General features: G+C 44.4%; 1 protein-coding gene across 2 annotated transcripts in view; it reads left to right on the forward strand.

Moving 5' to 3' along the window:
- The first annotated feature begins 7,523 nt into the window (after positions 1-7,523).
- The window catches only part of SPPL3 (signal peptide peptidase like 3), a 95,689-nt gene continuing 83,771 nt past the window's right edge, over positions 7,524-19,441 (forward strand). The window contains exon 1 of one of the 2 annotated variants that reach the window (XM_061141744.1): positions 7,524-7,680. In XM_061141744.1, coding sequence (XP_060997727.1) covers positions 7,658-7,680 — 23 coding nt within the window. In that variant the 5' untranslated portion in view covers positions 7,524-7,657. The remainder of the gene's footprint in view (positions 7,681-19,441) is intronic. The other variant, XM_061141745.1, reaches the window with a different exon arrangement.

Below are 19,441 nucleotides of genomic sequence, written 5' to 3' on the forward strand. Positions count from 1 at the left end.
CCCACCAGCGACTGAAGCCAGGCCACAGTCATGAAAGTGCCAAGTCCTAACCATTGGACCGCCAAGGAATTCCCATACCACAGGGATTTTTAACCCTGACTGGGCATTAGAATCATAAGGAAACAGGGACTTCCCTGGCGTTTCAGTGGTTAACACTCTCACTTCCACTGCAGGAGGCTCAGGTTTGATCTCCAGTTGGGGAACTAAGATCCCATGAGCCTTGTGGCACTGACGGGAAAACTACCACCAGGAAACAGCATAAAATGTAGATTCTTAGTCCCTACTGCTGGAGGGGTAAATGGAGCCAGTAAATGGAGCCTAGCATCCTTATTTTTCAGTTTTGTAAATGATTCTGTTGATTTGGCTTGAAAACTATTGCCCTACCCTGAATGGGGGTTTTGAGGGAGCTGACCTCTTCCCAATTTCAGTGGACTCTAGGCTGGAATCCAAACCATCCTGAAGATGTTTGGGAATGGGTGTGAAGTGGATCGAGGATGCGGTTATGTCATTTGGTTGGTTTCAAATTGTGACTCTGCTGTGAACTAGGTATGTGACCTTGAACAAATGGCTTTTTTCAAAGCCTCAATTTAATAAAGGGGGCTAGTTATACTGACTGTAAGGGGACACCCTGATTAATAAAAGGGTTAAAGAATATAAGGGGTGGTAATGGCCAAGTAGTTTCATCAGAATATTTTTGTGTGTGGGCTCAGTTGTGTCTGACTCTTCGTGACCTCATGGACTGTAGCCTGCCAGGCTCCTCTGTTCATGGAATTTTCCAGGCAAGAATAACTGGAGTGTGTTGCCATTTCCTCCTCCAGGGGAACTTCCAGACCCTGGGATCAAACCTGCATCTCTTGCATTTCCTGCGTTGGCAGGTGAATTCTTTTACCGCTGCACCACCTGAATGACTGTCTCTCAAATAGAGAATAAAATTAACACTCTTGAGAGAAACAACAGAATCCAGGGTCTGTACAGTTTATCATTGACAATAACCAGCACACAAAAATCAAGTGCTAGACATAGCAAGAAATAGAAAATGGACTCAATCTCAAAGAGAAAAAGCGATGACCCAGATGTTAGAATTAGCATCAAGAACTTTAAAGCAACTCATAAATATTTTCAAACTCTGCCCCCCCCCCAAATATAGTCATAATGAAGGAACAGATGAGGAACTTCAGCAGAGAACTGGAACTATTAAAACAAAATCAAATGGAAATTCCAGAAGTAAAAAGTACAGTAACGGAAATGAAGAATTAACTTGATAGGTTCAGTAGCAGAATGAACATGACAAAGGAGAGAGTGAATCTGCAGAAAGATCAACACAAATTATCCATCCTTAAGACCAGGGAGAAAAAGAAATCACTGAAAAATATTATACAGAGTTTCATGGACCTGTGGGACAACATTCAAAGATCTACATACCACGTGTGATTCAAATTTTAGAAAAAGAAAAGAGAAAGGATGGGGCATAAAAATATTCAGAGAGAGGGATTTCCCTGGTGACCTAGTGGTTAGGACTCCAAGCTTCCACTTCTGTGGCCTGGGTTCAATGCCTGGTCAGGGAACGGAGATCCTGAAAACCATGTGGTGTGACCAAAAGAAAAATATTTGAAGATATAGTTCCTGATGATTTCTCAAATTTAATAGATACATTTATAGATTCATGGAGAAAGAAATGGCAACCCACTCCAGTATTCTTGCCTGGAAAATCCCATGGACAGAGGAGCCTGGCGGGCTATATAGTCCATGGGGTCACAAAGAGCTGGACACAGCTTATCAACTGAGCATGCACATGAATGATGATAGTGACATTAAGGATCTTTGCATGGATGTGTTTAACATCTTTATGTCTTCTTTGGAAAAATATCATCTAAGTCTTCAGTCCATTTTTAATTGGATTGGGTTTTTCTGATATTAAATTATATAAGCTGTTTATACATTTTGGATATTAATCCCTCACTGGTCATATCATTTGCAGATATTTTCTCCCATTCATTTGGTTATCTTTTTGTACTGTCAATGGTTTCCTTTGCTATCCAAAAGCTTTTAAGTTTAATTAGGTCCCATTTGACTTATTTTTGCCTAGGTCTCCTTTATCTTAGGATATATATATTATATAACTACAATTTATGTCAAAGAATGTCATATTTATGTCAAATTATGTCAAAAATGCCTATATCTTCCTCTAGGAGTTTTATGGTTTCCTGTCTTGTATTTAAGCATTAACCACTTTGACTTTATTTTCGTATGTTATGTGACAAAATGTTCTAATATCATGTAACTGTGCAGTTTTTCTGGAACCACTGATTGAAGAGGCTGTTTTTTTTTATCATGTATATTCTTGCCTCTTTTGCCATAAATTAATTGAACATAAAAAAAATGTATAGATTCCAAAATATCTGTGAATATTCACCAAAATAAGTCAAAGACTGGGCCATAAACAAGCTTTAACAAATTCCAGAAGGTTGAAGCCTTACAGAGGATGTGCTCTGACCACAGCAGAATTAAATCAGCAATTAATAATCATAGGATAACTGGGAAAGCCCCACATATTTAGAAATTAAACAGCACACTTCTAAAAATCCCATGGTATTCCAAAAACCTGCACAAGGATATTTATTCTATTTTATTCATACTTGCCAAAACCTGGAAGCATCCTAGATGTTCTGCAATAGGTGAATGGATAAGCAAACTCTGGTACATTCATACAACAGAATATAATTCAGTGATTAAAAAAAGAAAAGCTATCAAGCCATGAAAAGACAGAGAAGACTTAGCTATTGCTAAGTGGAAAGAAAAAAAAGGCCTATCTGAAAAGTTTACATACTGTATGATTCCAACTATATGACATTCTAGAAAAGGCAAGTCTATGGAGACAATGAAAATATTGGTGGTTGCCAAGGATTTAGTGAGTGGGGGCGGGGGGAGGGAGGGAGGGAAGGATGAATAAGAGGAGCACAAGGGAATTTTAGGGCATTGAAAGCATTCTCTACAATGGTGAATACATACTATACATTTGTCAAAACAGATAGACTCTACAACACCGAGAGTGAACCCTAATATAAACTCCAGGCTTTAGTTAATAAGAATGTACCACTAGTAGTTCATCAACTGTACTGAATGTACCATGCTAATGCAAGATGTAAATCATAAGGGAAACCTTGTTGGGGAAGAAGGGGTGTGTGGGAACTCTCTGAACTTTCCCATCAATTTTTCTGTAAACCTAAAATTGGTCTTAAAAAGTAAAGGTTTTTTTTTTTTTTTTTTAAGAGGAACTCATAATCAAAGACTGCAAGTGACCTGACACCTAATAAGCTCAGCATGATGCACCTTCCCTCCAATCTTCTGTCTTACCCACGTCCCTAAGAGAGATTTCTCTTCCCTTAAAGGCTTCTCTTTCTCAGTCAAAGAGGAGGTCGTGAGGAACAGGAAGGGATGCTGAATTCGAGATCATGGGCAGAGTCATGAGACTATCACGTAGAACCAGTTGTTCTGAAACCTGGTTTGCCTTTTTGCTCACTCAAGCATTCATTCCACGAACTTTGAGCTTCTTTGTGCTGAGTTCTGCACTGGGATCCAAAGGTGAAACTGGCGACAGGCCACAGTCCCTTCCCACAAGGTGTGCACAGTCCAAGGGGGAGGATGACAACTCAACAGGCAGTGACGGTTCACTGTGCTAAGTGTTAAAGGACACGGGGGAAACTCAGGGGTCTGCGGGAATGCGGGAGAGGAGTGTCTAACTCAGCCTGGATTTGGTCAAGTGAGACTTTCTGAAGGAGGGGACATAGAACTTGCTCAGTCATTTCTGACTCTTGCAACCCCACGGACTGCAGCTGCCAGGCTCCTTTGTCTGTGGGATTCTCCAGGCAAAAATAGTGGAGTGGGTTCCTCCTCCATGGGATCTTCCTGACCCAGGGATTGAACCTGTGTCTCCTGCATGGGCAGGCGGATTCTTTACCACTGAGCCACCAGGGAATCCTGGGGACAGAGAAACCAAGCCTCAAGCTTACGAGCAGCTGTTAAGAAGCAGAAAGCACAGCCCTTTGGAAGTTGCAAGCAGTTCACTCTGTGTGTGTGTGTGTGTGTGTGTGTACTGGAAGGGAGTGTTGGAAAGAGGTGAGAAGGGGGCTGGAGAGGCAGGCGGGGACCGGCTAGACCTGAGCCCTTGACCCTCTCAGAAGCAGCACCTACGCAGCCCAGCCAAACCTGGCAATGCCTGCTCCCTGGAGTCTGCACCTGAGGCGGGTGACGCGTCATGGGGAGACTCACCAAGTCTCTTTTGAACACACTGGGTAGGAGGAGCAATCCTGTAATTACCGTGGTGATAATTAGAGGAACTGCCATTGCCTCTTTCAACAAAAGTTTCACAAGCTGTGGCCCTCTCACCTGTGCAGTGGTGGAGGGTGGGGTGCAGGGAGCTGGGCACCCCTCCTGGGGGGAGCCAGTGCCTGCATCTCCTGCCAGGCACACCTGACTCCCCGGCTGAGGCCCAGAGGTGCCACGGATACCACCTGGGGCTGCTCCAGCTTGGAGCTGAGTGCTGCTGGCAGAAGGACTGAAAGTGACTCCCCAGGTGCCCCAGGCTGGGCAGCCTCCAGCTGATGCACAGACTTGAGATTTACTCCAGCCTGGCCTTCTCCGGGAGGCTTCGAGCCTGCAGCAGTCCTGACTGGCACCTGGAGGTGCCTTCTGCATCTGGGCAACCTCAGCGTGACATACTCCAGCCACCCATTTCTGGGTGCACACTCCATCTGCCTGGACCACCTACACAGGCTTCCATGGCCTGGTTGTCCTCCGGCCCTGCCCAGTGCTGTTTGGCTTCCTATAATGGTCCGAGTTCACATGTTTTCCCAAGAGACACTTGGAGGGGCCTCTAGTCTACATGGAAGAGAAGGAAACCTTTCTTCTCATTTCTCACCCCATACTTTCTCCCAGAACGCTTCTCGCCCCTTTCTTCAAGTGTATTCTTCTCACCGCCCAGAAGGGTCCCTTTGCTTCTGGGAAGGCCTTGATTCTTTCATCAGCACCTCCTGTTCCATCCCTCCAAAACTTGAGTTTTCTCTTGGCTTTGCGTCCTCTGACTCACCGGGAATGAAAACCCAGGTGAATTGCCCAGGGGCGCAGTGTGTCTTTTTGTTTTTTTAGTGACATGTCTCATCTGTTTTGGTCTCAGCTCTCCAGGGAAGGAGCTTCCTCACCTCCCAAAGCCATTTGTGCCAGTAGCTTCTAGCCTTTCTCAAGGCCCCGATGTCTCACGTTTTTGAGACTCAGAATGACTATGTGTCACATTCAAGGGTACACTTGGCATTCTGTAAGAGCATCTGGAAAAGCAGCAAGTACTAAATGAACATCAAAAATTTAGGCTCTTTGCTTTTCCATCTCCCCATGATATCCCCACATCCAGCGCCATTTAGAGCTGGGCAGGTATTTGCAGGCTGGTATCTTTCTGTGAAAGGTCAGAGGAAGGGCCCTTGGTGGTCTGGTATATTCTTGGGGCCCTGCCTCCAAATGTCTGGGGGGACCTGATCTTATCATCTGGCCCCTTCCCCAGACTCACTGGTGGAGCTTCAGGAAACAGATTGAACCCAACTGGTCCTGGTCGCCGGCAATGGGGGAAGGAGGAAGGAGAGATTGCTTCTGAAGGAAAAGTACATTTGGCTTTCTCATGAAAGGGTTCCCCTTGGGGAACAGGCAAGCAGCAGATGTATGGGCAGTGGCCAACTGATCCATTTGAAGATAGATTCAGGGCGTGGTGTTCCCCCATAAGGCTGGGCAGGTCCTGGGAAACTGGAGCAGTGCTTGATCCCGGCCTGAAATTGGGCCAGCTGCAGAGGATCTTGAGAATACTGGTTTTGGGTATGCCAGCTCTGCTCCCTGTGGAGACTGGGGGTCTGGGAAGTCTACTGTGTCTGTTGCCCAGGCGTGCTTCTAAAACCTGGAGCTGCACTGATCATTTTCATTCATGAACATAGTAAGTGGCCAGGAGGCTTAGCTAGGCCCTTCAAAGTCTAGCCTCAGAGCAGTCTTTCAGTCTCTTCTCTGAACACTCCACAGCAGGAATCATCATCCATTCCACTCCTGGATCCAAGCTCACTCCAAGCCTTCACATCATTGGGACTTGGCCTCATGTCATTCTTTCTAAAGAGTGTCTTTTCTCCTAGTAACATGCTCACTCTTTCAGACTGCCTCATCAGTTCCTGGCAAAGCATTCCCCAGTGCCCCGAGGTTCAGTTCATCTCTCCCTCCTCTCTCCTCCTTAGCCCCAGATTCACTCTGTCGTTCTTTGGTCTAGCCCCATTAAATTTACTTCTGTGTCTGCCTCCAGATGGACTGTTCCCTGAGCTTTGCTCTTGCGTGGTCAGCTCTTTCTCATCCTTCAGGTGTCAGCTGTCACCTTCTCTGCCAGGCCTTCCTTCACCATGGAAACTAGGTTGCACCCCTACTCACGCTGTGTCCCATTACCTTGTGTTATCATCTTCATAAAACTTAGCAGCATCTGCAAGCACCTTCACTTATTTGTCGGCTTGGGCCATCTGTTAAGTCTTTTCCTCTAGAATATAAGCGCTCAGAGGCCAGACCCAGCAAAATGAATTGATACATGGTTGGCACCCAATAAATATCTGTTGATGGATCACATGAAGGCCAGCATGGGGTATTCGACTTGGCCCCTCGAGGACTTGGCACAGAGCCTGGGCGCAATAAAAGCTGGCTGCTTGGAGTTATTTGCTAAATGAATGAATGAACCAACTATCAGACCAACTAAGCGAGGCAGGGTCCCGCCTGCTGACTGACAGGTTGACTGACACTTGGGAGCCCGTGGCCAGCAGACTCTTGATGGATGGGTGACAGCTGAGTGGCAGGCAACAGACGCGCACCGGGCTCCTGACTGGCTGGCTGCAGCAGCCCCTCCGAGAGGAGAAGGGAACAGGGCCCCCGAAGCGACCGCCCCGCGTGGGGAGGGGGCGGCACCAAGCGGCGGGAGGCGGTGCAACCGCCAGAAGCCAAGCGAGCAACAGTCGCCTCGAACCGAGGAACCGACGTCTCCGCGCATGGGCCAGGCGCGAGGGGCGGGGCGCGTGCGTCACGTGAGCGTGTTTTGGGCACGTGACCCGCGCGGAGCCAAGGCTCGCCTCCCGCCCCCTCCTCGCCTCCCCTTGGCGGGTGTGAGCCGAGCGGCCTCGCCTCACCGCCTAGCGCCCCCCTCAGCCGCCGCCGCCTCCGCCCGCCGGCCATGTCCCCGGGCCGCCGCCGCCGCCGCACGAGCGCGGCGCCCCTGCGGCCCAGCGCGCAGTGAGCGCGGGGTCCTCTTGCCGTTCGCCCGCCCCTGGGCCCCCTTGTTCTCAGCGCCGCCGCCGCCGCCGCCGCCATGTTGGGTTTAGAGCCGCAGCGGAGCCGCCGCCGCCGCCGCCGGTGAGGGAGGCCGAGAGCGGAGCCCGCCCCGCCCCGGGGCCCAGGGAGCGGGGCCGCCTCGGAGCCCGGCCTCTCCCCGCCAGTCACTTCCCCGGCCCGCCCGTCCGCGGTGTGAGCGAGCGAGCGAGCGCCGGGCCGCGGCCGCGCCTTCCGCTCCCGGCCCGAGCGAGCCCGCCGCCCGTTTGTTCCCCTGCCGCCGGGCCCGGCCCGGCCCGAGCCTGCAGCAGAGCCCTCGAGAGTCAGCGCCATGGCGGAGCAGACCTACTCGTGGTGAGTGCGGGGCTCGGGGAGGCCGGGGCGCGGCGAGGGTGGGGGTCGGGACGCCGACGAGGCTGGCCGGGGAGGAAGAGGAGGAGGAACAGGTGCGCTTCGGGGGTGGAGGGGGGCTGGGGACCGCGGCATAGGTGTGCACGCCCCCCTCGCACCCCGCCAGAGGGGGCGGCTGGCGCTCGCGGAAGGCGGTGAGCGGCCGGGGACCCGGCGTCCGAGGAGGGGCTTGGAGGAGGCGGCGGCCGCGGCGGATGTCATCTGGTCATGGGCGGAGCAGGTGATGGAGAAAGGGGAGCTTGACCCCGAGGTGGCAATCCCATGCGAGGGAAATGGATTCCCACGGGCACTCCGGAACCGACCCGAGGGGGAGGCTTTTGGAAAGGAGGAAGGGACAAGGTGAAGAGGGGCGGGACAAGGCAAAGGCGCGGGGGCCACCGGCCGAGAGGCATCTTCTGAGAACAGGTGATACGAGGCCGAACTTGGAAGTTGTCAGGGAGGAGGAGCCACCTCCACTGGGGCTGCTCCTTACCCCTGGGACGGGGAGTGAAGGGAAGAGTTGGTGAGGTGGGCAGAGGCCCAGACGTGGGCAGAGGCAAGCCGCGGAAGGAGACTTCGGAGAACCCTGGAGGGTACACCCTGCTGAAGAGGTTGGAAGGGGAGCGTGTTTGGATAACTAGATTTTGGAGAGGAAGTCGCTGATGACAGTGGGGCCTGGGCAGAATCTTTGTGAGGGTTGGTACCCTGTTCTGTAGAATAGGAAGTAGCCCGGTGCCTGGGGCAAGTATGGAGATGAAGGAGGTACAAGTCATGTCCATTTTAAAGAGACTTTATTAAAGTTATAAAATAGTTTGCTAAGGGCTGACAAGCGTACTGTGTAGTTCATGGAGTGAGAACTATACCTGTCCTGAGAAGGGAGGGCTGAGGTTTGGGGAGAGGGGGATGCACCTCCCTTTAGCCGGCTGAGGTGGAATATATGGAGGGGGTTGAAGGAGTGACGATAATATCCATGAGGAGTGGAGTGGAGTGGAGAGGAAGCGAGAAATGGGATGATGGTAGGTGCAGAGATGGAAAATCTGGTTTCAATCTAGAGCGATTGTTGGAAGATCGTTTTCTCTTGGAAGCAAATGTGGTTTTTGATAGAACTGTAGGCTTTCCCTTCTTAGGAAAGAGCATAGTAGGGTGGGAAGAGCTTGGCGTTTAAAGTTGGTTCGGAGGTCGGGTTCACCTCCTAACTTGCTTTATAACTAGATAAGATAGTAAGTTCTCCATTCCTTTCCCCTTACCTACAAAATAGGATTATCTTTCTCAGAAGCTGTAAGGAGTAAATGAATTAAGTTTACAAACTACAGGGTAAATGCAAGGTGCTATACCTTACTACATTATAATTATCTTAGGGGAACAGCAAAGAAATGAGTAATACCTGAAAAGAATGGCTTTGGATGAAGGCTTTAAACCCAGGGGATGATTTGTGGTGGCTGGGGTTATGAAAAGTGAGGAACGCATTATGTCTTCTCATAGGGAAAGAGGATCGGTGATTGAAGAAGATAATTCAAAAGAGAACTTCAGTTCCGAACATACAAAAAAGAAAAAAAAGATAACTTAGAGAAAGCAATGCTAAAGAAAGAATGAAAATCTTAATGAACAATTGTGACAACATATATATTTTTTAAAAGATGTTTAAACTTCTTTGATTATTTTGAGCAACGGTGAACTGCCTCTCCATAGCACGTGATTCGGAACACCGGATTAGAGTTCGCGCTTTCTCACGGGCAGTTAAAAAAGCAAGTGCAGGTGCCCCTTGCATGCCTCATCTTGAGCCGCTTAGCATGCTGGCCGTGCTGAGTGCCCCATGGCCGCCCTGCCGTAGTGTGCTGTAGAGGGGCTGTGGATGGGTCAGAGCAAGCGCAGCGACAGGGAAGTGGGGCTAGTGAGAGTGTTTTACTAGGTAGGCCACACTCTCGTGTGATGTTGGACGGCTCTGCATGTTAAGGTGAGGGGCAGTGTTGTAAGGAGGAGGTGTTTTGTGAAGTTTGACACTGTAAGATTTATCCTCCTGAGTACTTGCTTCAAGCTCAGGTCCCTTAATTTGCTTTCCAGGTGAAGAAAGAAGCTCCTTGAAATCAGAACGCTTAGCTCCTCACCTTTAGCACGTTTTGAGATGGGGAAAGTTTTTACATCATCTTGAGAAAGAGGGTTGGGAAACCAGGCATCATCTTGAGAAAGGCGAGAAGATTGGGAAACAAGGCAGCTTTCTTCCTGACTAGTTCTTCCCAAGTCAGTCGGGGGGTAATACAAAGAGCCAACCGTGTGACTTTTAACATATACACCCAGTTGATTCTCAAAAGTAACTGAAGTAGGTGATCTTTCTGTATTTTATAGAGAAGGAAACTTAGGCTCAGGAGCCCAAATGATTTGTCCAAGATACTTCACCTGTGATGCTTTTTTTCAGGACATGAATTCTCCATCATTTTATTTATGCTCATTGAACTCTTAAGTATGGAAAAGGTAATCTCAAAGTACATGCAAACCGTTCTGAATTATCTTGTCATGTTGGAATATCTTTGTCACTGTTCCGTTGGTTTGTGCAAACAATCAAGAGTTGATTTTTTTGAAAATAGTCTTGCACTTTATTTGTATGTGTCCTTTAGGAAAGTCAGCCTTGTGGAGACTACTGTGGTATGGATTTGTCTGAAGATGGAGTCAGTGAAAAATGTAGGAATATTCGAAAATAGGTTCCTTTAGGGTTTTTGTGAGGCAGACATGTAAATTATAAGAGAAAATTGGCCTTGAGTTGATGATTGTTGAAGCTCAGTGGCGAGTCCATTTATCCTGTATACGTTTTGCATGTTGAAATTTTTCATAATAGTTTTTTTTTTTTTTTTTTTAAGAAAGCCCCTACACATATGTTCATGCTGTTCTCTGGTTTCTTGTGCCTGCTTTTTTTTCCTAGCAAATTCTGTCAGTTCTGGTATCCAGCTGTGATGCATTTTCTGACCAGCCCAACTGAAAGTGAGCTCTTTGTTTTTGACACTTGTTCTGTCTGCCTTACTCCTTTTCATGTGTGAGTACCTAGTCTCCTCACTGGATGGTAAGCTTTTTGATCAGCAAGGAGTTTTCACCTGCTCCGTTTCTGACCTGGGCTGGTTCACCCCTCCTTCGGTTACTTGGTGGTCCCCCACTCCTGAGAGGTCACCATATTGATGCCAAACTTAATGTGGGCACCTGATCGGCATAGTACATACAGCCCAGAACTCCTGGGCTCAAGCAATTCTCCATCCTCAACCTCCCGAGTAGCTGGGGCTACAGGTTCACGCCACCGAGCCCAGCTAAGCTTTTTGAAGGTTTGTTGCTTAGTTGCTAAGTCTCGTCTGGTTCTTTGCGACCCCTTGGACTGTAGTCCGCCAGCCTCATCTGTCTATGGGATTTCCCAGGCAAGGATACCGGAGTGGGTTGCTATGCCCTTTTCCAGGGGATCTTCCCAACCCAGGGATCAAACCCTAGTCTCCTGTATCTCCATTGGCAGGCGGATTCTCTACCACTGAGCCACCAGGAAAACCCAAGCTTTTTGAGGGTTAGGATGCAATTCCACTAACTTTTGTCCTCCTCTAGCACCCAGCACTTTGTCTTGCCTATAGTTCCTGCTTAGTAATTATTGAACGATTGAATATATAGGTTTTCAGAGTGGCTCATCCTTTGTTGAAAGGATAAGTGTCAGGGGCAGATCCAGAACCTTTACACCAGGGTGTTTATAGGTGTTGTCCCTGGAAGAGCTTGAACTTGGATCTCAGTATTGCCGCTTCCTTCCTGGGCTGAATGTCATCAAGTATCTACCTCTCTGCTCAGTTTTCCACCTCCCCTTTTTCATGCAGCCAAGCCTCAGATCATTTTTAAAAAACAAAACCCAGAAAATAATCCTCTCCTGTGTACAGGTTTCCTGACTATTCTAGAGAGAGTAGAATACGTTTACTTAATATCAGTTCAAGCCTAAACTTACATTAATCTAGTTTCCTCAACCAAAATACCAAACCGGTTATTTTGTTAATGTCACCAATATCCTATTAACTGCCAACTTCAATAAAAAATTTTTCACACTGAAAAAAAAAAAATGTAAGGGGAAACTGCAGACAGCTGAATGTTTGTAAACCTATAGTTTACAAAAGAAAGCTTCTGGTAACTTAGTTCCCTGGTGTCTCAGTGCTGTCAGAGTGAGGGTACTGTCCCTTAATAGTTTTAAATAAAAGCGATTGACAGAAGAAGTTAAAATAATTGGTAGTAACACCACAGTCTTTATCATGATCAACCGCAAGATTCTATACATAAGCACTGAGGAAATAAAAGAATGCATGTGAAAACACACATTGAAGGTGCAAACTAGAGTTTTATTAATTTGAGAAAAAGACCTTTCTCGATGTATGTTTATGAGCAGTTGTTTTAGTGTAAGGTGGGTGAGAAACATCCTTCTCTCTCGATGAGTCACTGCAGTACTTGTGTATAATTGCCCTTGGTAAAAATTACTTATGTTAGGGTTAATTTTGGTGTAAGCAGGGGTGGGGGGGAGGAAGTCAGCCCATGTGAACCTCATTCAGTTGAATTTGTTATCAAAGTATTGATAGTATATCATAATTTGTTGTGTGTTTTCTGTGTGCTGCGGCTTTAAAAGCATTGATGGATAAGGAAACCGAGGCTCAAGGGTGTAAGTAATTTGCCCAAGTATATAAATGGAAAAATGGTTCTAAGTCAAGACTGTTGGACACCAGAATTCTAACACTGACTGTGTGCTGCTTTGCCCATAGTCACTGCTCTCAGCCAGCCCTCTTTTGCTTGAATTTCTTGTTAGTCTCCACACTGATTTCCCTCCATTCTCTGCACAACCACCATCCATTCTCCTGAGTAGTCTTCTGACAGCCTGATTCAGGTCACCTCAGTCCTCTGTTTAAAACTCTTCAGTGAAAAAAAAAAACAAACCTCTTGAATGGCTTTTGGCCACATTAGAATAGAATCCAAATTCCTTAGTAGGGCTCCTCACATTTTGTGTGTGTTTTTGAAGGATGTCAGTAAACCACAAGTTACACAGATGAAAGTCTTTCTCTTCTGGTACTCTGTCCAGTGCCTGGCATACAATAGGTGGTTTGGCAAATATTAATATTTACTGAACAAATGAATGTGCATACCTCCCGCTGGGCTACCTCTCTGAAGATTTGCTCTGAGAACTGCATTATATTGGGGTGATACGTTGTTGTGATAAAGGACATTGTTATGTCAGATGTTTGCAAATAATGCTAAAACTGGAGAGAGAAAAACAAGGTGGATCTCTGGAGCAAATGGAAGTTACATCTGTTTTTGGATTTCTGTTATGTATCACTGGATCTGTTGTGATCATATCTGATTGTGTCTTGTGATCATTGCATCTGCTCAAAGTTTTTCAGAGAGAAACTATTTACTTGAAGATGTGTGAGCAGCATTGTAGACTTTAGATTTGCTTTTATTTTTAAAACATGTTTTGCCTGTAGTTAAAGTGCTGTGGCAGTAATGTTTTGGTGATACATGATTCAAGCTAAAATTAGCTGAAGCTAAGACTATAAATTTTTATTGGAATAATTTTCCTCAATGTTTCTTATAAATCCTTGGGGAGGGGGAGAGCTGAAGAGTTGGTAACCATGTCAGCCTGTAATTTATCAAGTAGTACTATGAATTAAAATGCCTACTGTTCAAGCATTTCTCAAAATACATTTCAGTAATCATTTATTTTAGAGATATAAATGCCACTGCGTTGAGGTATTACATAGTTCTGTATAATTGTGTTTTAGTTTAACATTAGTAACTTAGTTTTCATCATTCGTACTTTTTTTTTTTTTTTTTGAGAGTTTGTGGATTTTTTTTTCCACTTATTTTTATTCTTTGGAGGCTAATTACTTTACAATATTGTAGTGGTTTCTGCCATACACTGACATGAATCAGCCATGGATTTACATGTGTTCCCCATCCTGAACCCCCCCTCACCTCCCTCCCCATCCCATCCCTCTGGGTCATCCCAGTGCACCAGCCCCGAGCACTTGTCTCATGCATCCAACCTGGACTGGCGATCTGTTTCACACTTGATAATATACATGTTTCGATGCTATTCTCTCAGATCACCCCACCCTCGCCTTCTCCCATAGAGTCCAAAAGTCTGTAAAGCCAGAAAGATAAAGACCAATACAGTATACTAACGCATATATATGGAATTTAGAAAGATGGTAACGATAACCCTATATGCAAGACAGAAAAAGAGACACAGATGTATTCTTACCTTTTTATCATTAAGCCATCCTGTGAAAAATCAAGGATGTCCTGAGAGTGTCTCATGAGGTACTGTTTTAGTTGGCTATGTTTAGCACCTGAAACTTTTATGTGATTGCTGTCCCTGACAGTAGAGCCATAAGTAATAATTTGATTTTTCAGAATTCTATAATATATTTTCTGGAGTTTAAATGATTCCTTCTTAGGATTTAAAGGAAACTGGTGGTTTTGTTGTATGTATAAATCAAGAAACGTTAGCAACTTTGAGTTTCTATGGGTTGTTTCCTAATCCTCACTTAAAGAATTAGAGGCAGAGTGCGCCTCTTCTGGAATTTTTAACCCCTTGGGTATCTAGAGGGGCTCCAGGTGATCAAATTCAATTTTACAGGGAAAATCTACAGTTAGTTCCCATGATGCTCACAATGAATTACCTCTCAGATTTTGTTAATAGGTCTCCTTAGAGCCACAGCTGAAAATAAAGCAGATGCACTCATTTGCTGTGATAAGACTAGATTGAGCTCCTCTGAAAAAGTTAGGTTTGAGAATACTTTTAAGGCATTAGTCTGATGAATATGCATTAGTCTAATAGAGAACTAATAGAAAATCCTTTTTCTTGGTTTGTTCAGTTCACTCTATCTTGGAAAGAAAACTTGATAATCTCTGTTTTGGAGTTCCAGGTTTGATATGATGAAGAACCACTAAAGGATTTTTTAGAAAGGCACTAAAGTAGAGGTGTGTCTTGATTGTTTTTTACATGTTTGTAAATTATACTGAATATAAGTGATCACTCATTAGATTTTATTTGAAACCCTAAGATAGGGTCTAATTCTGTTCTGGTTTCTTTTAAATTGATAAATCTTTAGTGGGAGGGTGATTTTCATCTCTGATTCAGTTCAGTTCAGTTGCTCAGTCGTGTCCGACTCTTTGCGACCCCATGGACTGCAGCACACCAGGCCTCCCTGTCCATCACCAACTCCCGGAGTTTACTCAAACATGTCCAGTGAGTCCATGATGCCATCCAACCATCTCATCCTCTGTTGTCCCCTTCTTCTCCTGCCTTCAATCTTTCCCAGCATCAGGGTCTTTTCCAATGAGTCAGTTCTTTGCATCATGTGACCAAAGTATTGGAGTTTCAGCTTCAACATCAGTCCTTCCAATGAACACCCAGGACTGATCTCCTTTAGGATGGACTGGTTGGATCTCCCTGCAGTCCAAGGGACTCTCAAGAGTCTTCTCCAACACCACAGTTCAAAAGCATCAATTCTTCGGCGCTCAGCTTTCTTTATAGTCCAACTTTCACATCCATACATGACTACTAGAAAAACCATAGCCTTGACTAGACGGACCTTCGTTGGCAAAGTAATGTCTCTGCGTCTTAATATGCTGTCTAGGTTGGTCATAACTTCCCTTCCAAGGAGTCTTTTAATTTCATGGCTGCAATCACCATCTGCAGTGATTTTGGAGCCCAGAAAAGGAAAGTCTGCCACTATTCCCATCTAGTTCCCATGAAGTGATGGGACTGGATGCCATGATCTTAGTTTTTTGAATGTCAAGCCTCCAGCCAACTTTTTCACTCTTCTCTTTCATTTTCATCTCTGATTAACTGGTTCAATCCCTGGGTCAGGAAGATCCCCTGGAGGGAGGGCACAGCAACCCATTCTAGGTATTCTTGCCTGGAGAATGTATGGACTGAGGAGCCAGGCAGGCTGCAAATACAGTCCATAGGGTCACATAGAGTCGGATATGACTGAAGCGACTTGGCATGCATGCACAGTCTTGCGTTAGTCCCAGTGTTGAATTTTGTACGGTGGTTATTAATGCCTGTCCTACTCCACAGGGTTATTGCCAGTATTCTGTGAGATAATATATGTGAAAAGGCTTTGAAAATTGCTACATGCTTTATAAAAGCAAGTTATTTGTTCTCTCTGTTTTTAGACCCAAATTGGCTCCAGGTAGAGTTCCTCACTGCAGAAAAGATTTTTCTTTTTCTAAAAATATGTTTTAAAATTGAAGCATAGTTGATTTACAACATTGTTGGTTTCAGCTGTATAACATAGTGATTTAATGATTTAATATTTGTATAGATTATACTCCACTTAAAGTTTTTATAAAATATTGGCTGTATTCCTTGTGATGTACTATATATATCCTTGTAGGTTATTTGTTTTATGCATAGTAACTTGTACTTCTTCATCCCCTATCCCTTTCTTGTCCCTCCCCCCAAAAAAAGATTTTTCTTGTTTCACAATTTAACCAACATTTAAACTTTGAGATGTTTATTCTAGTGAGAATTCTGTGGAGATGTTTGAATAGTGTTGCATAAAAAGAACTAGAAATGTTAGTTTGCAAGTTGTCATTGATTTCAGTTGTTGCCTTTGAAATGTGTTGTAAGTGAAACGCTAGCTCATTCGTTTCTGACTCTTTGAGACACCACGGACCATAACCCTGCCAGGCTCCTCTGTCCATGGAATTCTTCAAGCAAGAATACTGGAGTAGGTTGCCATTTCCTTCTCCAGGGGACCTTCCCAACCCAGGGATTGAACCCAGATCTTCATTGCAGGCGGACTCTACCATCTGAGCCACCAGGGCTGTCTTGGTGTTGTAGGTCATCTTTTAGTAACAAGTTTCACAGTCCACTGCTGCTTAACCAGAAAACAAGAAAAATGGTGACTTGAGTTAAAGTTAAATTTTTTTAAGTTTATTTTGATCTTTTGAAGGTACTTTTCTTCATAATGGTGGATAATCCTCTTCTTTGCCTGTTTTTTGTTTTTGTTTGAAGTGTACAGGAAAATTTTCTACTTTAAATTGCCTGAGGAGGGGCTGTGAGCGGTGGGTTATCTGTTTTCCTCACTCTTCACGTCTGCCAGGCACACCCACTTCCCTCTGTCTGAGCGCCTCAGGCTTGGGCTTCACTCTTGACCTAAATAGGACATGTGTAGCCAAGTTTTGTTAATTGTTTGTTCAACCTGGTTATACACATTTGACCTAAGTATAGTGCATGACTTTTTGTTGTTTCCTTGTCTTAATTTTTGCCCAGAATAATCTAGCTTGGCTTTCCAAACTTGACTAAACCTTCAGGCCTTGCCTGACAGTCTTAACTTTTAAACCTCTGATTGTTTGCTCTGATTTTGTAAATGCCCAGAAATTTACATTCATTTCTCAGAAGTGCTTGCAAAACTACTCCTGTTAGAAGTAAAAGCTAGTTTTAGAGAATGAATTCTCTTACCTGTGCCACTGAGTAGTGCAAGCACTAATATCTTAAAAGTATTAAGGTTTAATACCTTAAAACCATTTTCAAACCTAACCTCATAGGGCTCAGCTGAATCTTATTACAGGAATACTTCTGGGACCACAGGTCGGATAGCTGAAGGGAGAGTACAGAGTGCACAGAATGAAAGACACGTTGAGGCCTGGGATACTCAGTTGAGAAATGGAGGAAAGAAGGGTAGTCAAGGGAAGCTTCATCAGAGGTAGGATAATTAGCAAAGTGTGATGGTGACAAAAGAAAAGGAATTTTTAGGGGCAGTAGTGTAAAAAGCTTCAGGATTCAAAGAGAATGAAGAAAAACACAGTCTGTTGAGTTTGCAAAGGAAGTCATTCCTGAAAGTGCAGTAATAAAGATCAGTGTAGAGGGGGGGAAGCCCACTTGGGGTGGGTAGTGAGGAAGTAAAGGACCCTTTGGGTGCTGGCCATTCGTTTGAGAGATGCGACGTGAGGACACAAGGGAGGGGGATGGTTGAGAGACAGCAGAGTCATCGGGCCTTTCGTTTTTATTTCATGTAAGGGAGAGCATTGTGTATTTGAAGCCAAGGAGGAGAAATTGATCTTGGAAAGAAATTGTTTGTTTGTTTTTTTACTGTAGTTTAGACTTTTTTTTTTAAGTCATGGATTTCAGTTAAGAGTTGTGAAGAGGACTCAGTGGGGAATGAATGCTGTGTAGTGTACATAAAGTCGTTCTTTCTTTTGATCTTTACTTGTCACTTGTTTGGATTGTATTGCATTTGAATTCCTAGGGGTTTTTTTTTATTTGCCTACAGTATAAAATCCAATCTTCGGTCTGATTGTCAAAATAATCTGGCTTTTTAACCCTACTGTCCTATGTCTTCTTTAAAAATTTGTTATTTCTGCCAGGCTGGATTACTCACTGCTTCCCATTTTCTTTAAGCTGGTTGGTATACCTGGTTAGCCTTTCTCTGTCTTTCAAGGTCCAGCTGAAGTGCTGTCCTCTTGTTACAGCCTTCTGATTGGCCCAGAAGAAATATTCTTCTGATGCCTGTACTTCTTTATCTGATCCTGTCAGATGGCTGTGCTTTTACGATTTTATGACCTTGTATTGAGTATTTACGTGGCTCTCTTCCCACCTTGGCGGTGAACTCTGGTAAGGTAGGATCAGAGTCATTAATTTCACAGTTTAAGGACCTGTAATACATAATAGGTGATCAGGTTTTTTTTATTTTCCTCCAAAGAATTACTTGAGAGGTGAAGTTTGTCAGGTGCAGGATTTTAGAATAGAATGTGTCCTTAAAATGACAGGGCACATAGAGAAAGTGATACTTGCCTGATGTCTCATTACTCTTTGAAGAAAATACAAGAGTAAAATTGTTACTGTTAAGTTGGGTCACCTGTTGTGGCCAGATGTACCTGACTTCCAAATATCCATTCGGCACATAGAGGATGAAAGTGGCGCAGCCTGGGAACTGAACTCCTAAGGGAGACATTTACAAAGGACCACAGGCCCTTTAGAATAGTCATCTTCATTTTTCTCCAGTCCTCAGCGCCCACACACTGACTGCTATTTGTTTATAATTCTCCCAAATGGGCACCTGTTAAATATGTGACATATAGGACATATATGACACATATATAAGTAGAGGAACTCTGCTATTTTGTTTTTGCAATTAGCAAAACAGTTTTGGGGAAATTTTTTTCAAATGAAGATAGTTTGCAAGAAACTTCCTTTGAGAGCTCAAGGCTATATGGAAACCACTTTCTGAACAATTTAACATTTTCTCTCTTTTGCTACTATTTCAGAAATTCATATTTTTTGTATTTCAGCTTCTGTTTAAAAAGTTAATGTTTTTAAAAATAGAAACTTACATTTCATCTTTTTCCTGTTTCTAAAAGACTATTTTCTTTTAACTCTTTTTTTGTTTGTTTTTTGTTTAATAATTATTCAGAATAGGCAGTTAGAGTTGTAATTTTAATTTTTAAAATTTATTGGAGTATTGTTAAGTTAAAATTTTGTGTTTTTGCTGTACAGCAGGGTGAATCAGTTATACATATATCCACTCTTTTTTTAAGATTCTTTTCCCATATAGGTCATTACAGAGCTTTGAAAAGTTCCCTGTGCTATACAGTAGATCCTTACTGGTTATCTCTTTTGTATAAAATAGTGTGTCAATCCCAGTCTCCCCATTTATCCTTTCCACCCTGGTAACCATAAGCTTTCTATGTCTGTGACTAATTTTGTTTTGTAAATAAG

This window comes from Dama dama, chromosome 5 (genome assembly GCF_033118175.1).
Source record: "Dama dama isolate Ldn47 chromosome 5, ASM3311817v1, whole genome shotgun sequence".
NCBI lineage: Eukaryota > Metazoa > Chordata > Mammalia > Artiodactyla > Cervidae > Dama > Dama dama.